At 31.8% G+C, this 4,328-nt stretch overlaps 1 protein-coding gene across 1 annotated transcript; it reads right to left on the bottom strand.

Moving 5' to 3' along the window:
- Positions 1 to 1,380: 1,380 nt before the first annotated feature.
- LOC132735835 (uncharacterized) lies at positions 1,381 to 3,960 on the bottom strand. Its single transcript, XM_060722843.1, has 3 exons — positions 3,003 to 3,960; positions 2,560 to 2,718; positions 1,381 to 1,782 (listed from the first exon to the last, which is right to left on the bottom strand). Exons 1-3 carry the CDS (start codon positions 3,579 to 3,581, stop codon positions 1,381 to 1,383), a joined length of 1,140 nt encoding a protein of 379 aa, XP_060578826.1. The 5' UTR covers positions 3,582 to 3,960.
- Positions 3,961 to 4,328: the final 368 nt, after the last annotated feature.

Below are 4,328 nucleotides of genomic sequence, written 5' to 3'. Positions count from 1 at the left end.
TGAACGCATCCCCAAGATAACCCAGCAACGTTAAGAGCCCAACATAACACCAAACAAATTTTCAATATTTTATCAAAGTCTACCCAATAGTTAAGGAAAGATAATTTAAAAAATTTCTTTCTATTTTTAGACCTTGAATAACCTTAAAGCAGGTTCAAACATGGAAGAATGACATACTACGTAGAACATTTTGCTCATCACGTTGGGTTCACTTTTAATACGAAATACCCCAAACTGGTGTTGCTAGAATTTTACTTGATAACAATACTGTGTTTCCTGGGCATATTAACTAATCTTTTTTAATTTCCTTGTCGGTTTCTATAATTTTCTATTATGTATAATTTGAATTGACAACTCGTCCATGCTTTGCCTTGTGCTTTGTCCTGATTTTGTTAGGTATCTAGCTGTGCATCTTGCTGGTAGTTCCATGTTGCGGCGTGGGGATGGGTTCATTAAATGCCACCCATCCAAAACTTGTAAATCTTGCTTTTTATATAATTTTTTCACAAGGGTAAACATACATCTTGAGTGATTTCCCTCTCTTGAAATTAATGTTGATCTACTTTATCTTGCTCGTAATATTGTCCCCACGTTTACTTTTGGCTCAGCACAAAACAGTTCAAAGAGCATAGTCAAAATTAAATCACTAACATTTATTCAAATTTGATAAAGTCATTGACAAGGTGCTGTCGCTATCGGCAAGAGGAAAGAGCACTCACAAATGTAAATAAGCCAGCAATTTCATTCATTAAATGTTAACAATATGGAACTATGCCGATAAGTATGCATTCATAGACTTTATTGCATGTGTCGATTAATGCTAACTTTAATGAAATGGTTAAAAGTAGTGTTTAGCACTTTTCGTTAAGGTAATGTAACACTTTTTAAAAGTTGTCGGATGCTTGATCACATTTGAATAAGTGTTAGTATTACTTTTTTCCCAAACCAAGTAAACTTTTGATGAGAAAAATTTTACGTATAAATTTCATCCTATAATGAAGACAACATGTTCTTTCAAAGGGATGTTTCCCTTCCCAATTTATTTGGTCGGGATTAAAATAATTTAAAGGGGCTCTCATATAAAAAAAAGTGAGAATCATCAGATTTATAACAAGCACAATTTTACTTTTTTTCTTTTGAAAAGTACCCTCGGAGATTTTAATTTGCATCTTTTCCTTTTGCTGAAAACATATTTTTAATAAACATAATGCATGACGAACTCGAAGAAAATAAACATATAATTATGATCCTTGTTGTCATGCAAAATAGTAAAAATAAGAATTATTTGAATATAGAAAAGTGTAGGGACAAAATTTGTTTAACGTACTTTTCTTTTATTAATTTTGTACTAATTTTTTATTAGCTTATGTTTGTAAGAACCTATGTAGGCTTATATAACTGAAGTATTGTCTTACATTTTTCTGCAGCTTTTTGTATCTCCTTTATTGCATTTTCCTTTTCTTTGTTGGCAACACTTTCAAGGGTTTCTTTTCCCTTTCTAATCTGTTTGTCTATCTCTTGAATAGATTCTTTTACCTTAGCCTCAAAAGCATCAATGGACGACTTCACTGCACCATTCAGCTGAGCAAGTGAAACATTTCCCTTCTCTTCAATTTCTTTTACTTTTAAGTTTATTTCTGTAATCAGCTCTAATTTTCTTTCTTCAGTCTTCTGTTTGTACTCAACCATCTCATTTCTTATTTGTTCCTGAATTGATTTTCCTACATCGTCCAAAACTTTACGTACAATGTCTTTTCCAATGATCAAATCGTCACTTTGAAGCTAAAATTATGGAAAAAAAATTGAGTGCTGCATTGAACTATTTATTATCAATTCTACCATGATACTATCTTATATACATGTATAGAACCTCATTCAGACAGCAATTAAGTTAATATTTATCTATTTGTTTTCATAGTCTTTTTCCCCAAATCTTGTATATCCGGTTGTCCTAGCCTGTTCGAAGATGAAATAATTTGAAACATTTATTATAAAGTAATTCAGGAATGCTAGGAATGTCATAAAACATGAAAAAAAGATATTAATACGAGTATTTATGAATAATATTTTGTCAAATTTTCTAAAGTTAATTATATTTCAATAAGTGCAAGAATATCGGTCTTTATACTTTATTTCATTGAAAGGATTTTGTTTAAAATCAGTCGAAAAACTATTTCAAATGTGTTTAAGAGAATGACTTTTATGGGAACTAGGAAAACATGTCAGGATTGCAAAGTTAAATTTGACATAATGATTGTTTTATTTGCATCATTTTGTATAATTAATTTATGTGTTAAGTTTGATGATGGCTTTACTCTTGAAAGAGCTGAAAAGCTTTTGTTAGATAAATAACTTTAAAGGCAATACCCCTACATTCTAAGTTTATTTTATGACCTCTTATTTTGATTTAAATACAAAATTCAATCAAAAACTATTCTCCAGGTATCATTTCAGTGAGTGAAGTAAGAAGCGAATAATTAAGGTTATGACCCCGTTGAGTAGGAAACCTTCACTATTATTCGCATAGTCGTGATAGAAAATAGAAACAAACATGATTACCTTCGCCAATTTCTGAATTGCATTGTTTGGTGATTTATTCATTGCTACGAATCCAGGATCGGTCAAAATGTTGTTTAAAATGGTAAAATACTGCGTTAGATCTGTATCCTCGACCTCCAGATTAGGAGAATGTCTGACAGCTTTACCAACATCTCTACCCTAAATGGAAATATGTTAATATAGTTTGGTCAAGTGAATAATTCAGAAACGATATTTCTTTAACAAATAAACGTTTAAGATGAATCTCCACAAATTTCGTTATGACAATTGTAGGACATAGATGGACAGACTGTGATTTGAAACAAAAATAACCAAACGGTGTTATGTAGTCAATTGCTCGTTCATACTTGTTTCAATAATATGATATTTAATTGCTTCCTTATTGAAGGAAATTTAAAAACCAAATTGAGTATACAATATATATGTCATAATTTAACTGTTACCTTTTCAAATATATTATTCTTCTTGGACAAGTCGTCTTTTATTTTCGCCTCAAATCCTTTGTGATTAATAATGACACTAATGATGCCATTAAAATCAGTATCTCCAGCGCTCGATACATCCTTGTATCCGTCTGGCGGGAGATAACATTTGGCAATTTCCCAAGCATTGCTGCACCATTTGGTTGCATCTGTATTTTTATATGACGGACCATGATATCGATGTGCGCTTTGAATCTCAGATTTTAAATTATGACAAATTTTATTCGGGCAGCCAGATGGACGATATTGTGATGCAGCGTTTTTATGGTAACTGCATTTTCCACGTTTTGCGTTGCAGAGTCTGTTTGTTGGACAAACAATCAGATTTTCCGTACAGCAGTTAGAACAGGTGCTTCCGGCTGGTAAGCTGTTTGACGAGGAAATACTATGTAGACAGTTCTGTTGGAAATCTTTGACTTCATCAGTAACAACTGGCTCTATTTCTTCTTTAGTATAAAACACAGCCAGAGCAGCCTTTATCCAATTGAAGAATTTAGAATTTGATAAAGGTACAGACACAGTCGGCACAGCTGCAGCCATGGTTTGCTGTTTCTGACACGTTAGGTCATCGTCTTATTTTCCTTAAATAAAAAGTGTCATTGTTAAAAATGGACAATGTTTGCTAAAAATTACATTTTTACCCTTGTGTTGAGAATGGCATCATTTGCATAACAATTGTTATGAGTAATTGTATGATGGCCATATGCAGCATATTTTGTATTGAATATGTTTGATAAACATTTTCCATTTTCAATGAGACCCTATGATGACTGTAGGTGAATAGACAAAGTGAAGCAAGAAGTCTTATTTAACCACTGAAATTTACCTTTCAAAAGATTGAAAGTATGAATTCTAGGTCTTAGATAATTAATGTGCCATTCAATCTGTCTATTGTCCTACATATCAGCGCAATTTAAACAATTCCACCATTCAAACTAAAACAATGTTATGGGAATCGTAAGTACAAACCGAAGAAACGTTTAAATGTTTAACGAATTTAAATTTAGATAATGGTCGTTTAAATTATAGATGTTATGAGAGATTGGAGAAGATGAGATAAGTGATGTTGAGTTAAAGTTTTGTTCCTGCTTAGTTGTGATTTAGATTTCTTTTTGTTTTTCACTATCAACTGGTTAATGCTTTTCGATAAAAAAACACGCCAATATCAAGTTAGAAATCGGACTCTCGAATGTTGTGAAGTTTTAATTTTTCATATTAATCAAAACGCTCAACGGAACTTAAGGAATTAAACGCGACATTACCATACGATTACCCTATCTTGTTTAG

The sequence above is a fragment of the Ruditapes philippinarum genome, unplaced genomic scaffold (genome assembly GCF_026571515.1).
Source record: "Ruditapes philippinarum isolate M1 unplaced genomic scaffold, ASM2657151v2 ctg1429_1_1_1_1, whole genome shotgun sequence".
Classification (NCBI taxonomy): domain Eukaryota; kingdom Metazoa; phylum Mollusca; class Bivalvia; order Venerida; family Veneridae; genus Ruditapes; species Ruditapes philippinarum.
Note: the sequence above shows the minus strand (reverse complement) of the source record. Positions and strands in the feature narration are given on the sequence as shown.

Excerpts from the sequence above, each read along its gene's own strand:
- LOC132735835 (XM_060722843.1), bottom strand. The coding sequence starts at position 3,581 with ATGGCTGCAGCTGTGCCGACTGTGTCTGTACCTTTATCAAATTCTAAA. Across the intron at positions 2,719-3,002 it reads AGAATAATATATTTGAAAAG|GGTAGAGATGTTGGTAAAGC; the intron begins GTAACAGTTAAA and ends ATTTCCATTTAG. Across the intron at positions 1,783-2,559 it reads CAATTCAGAAATTGGCGAAG|CTTCAAAGTGACGATTTGAT; the intron begins GTAATCATGTTT and ends CCATAATTTTAG.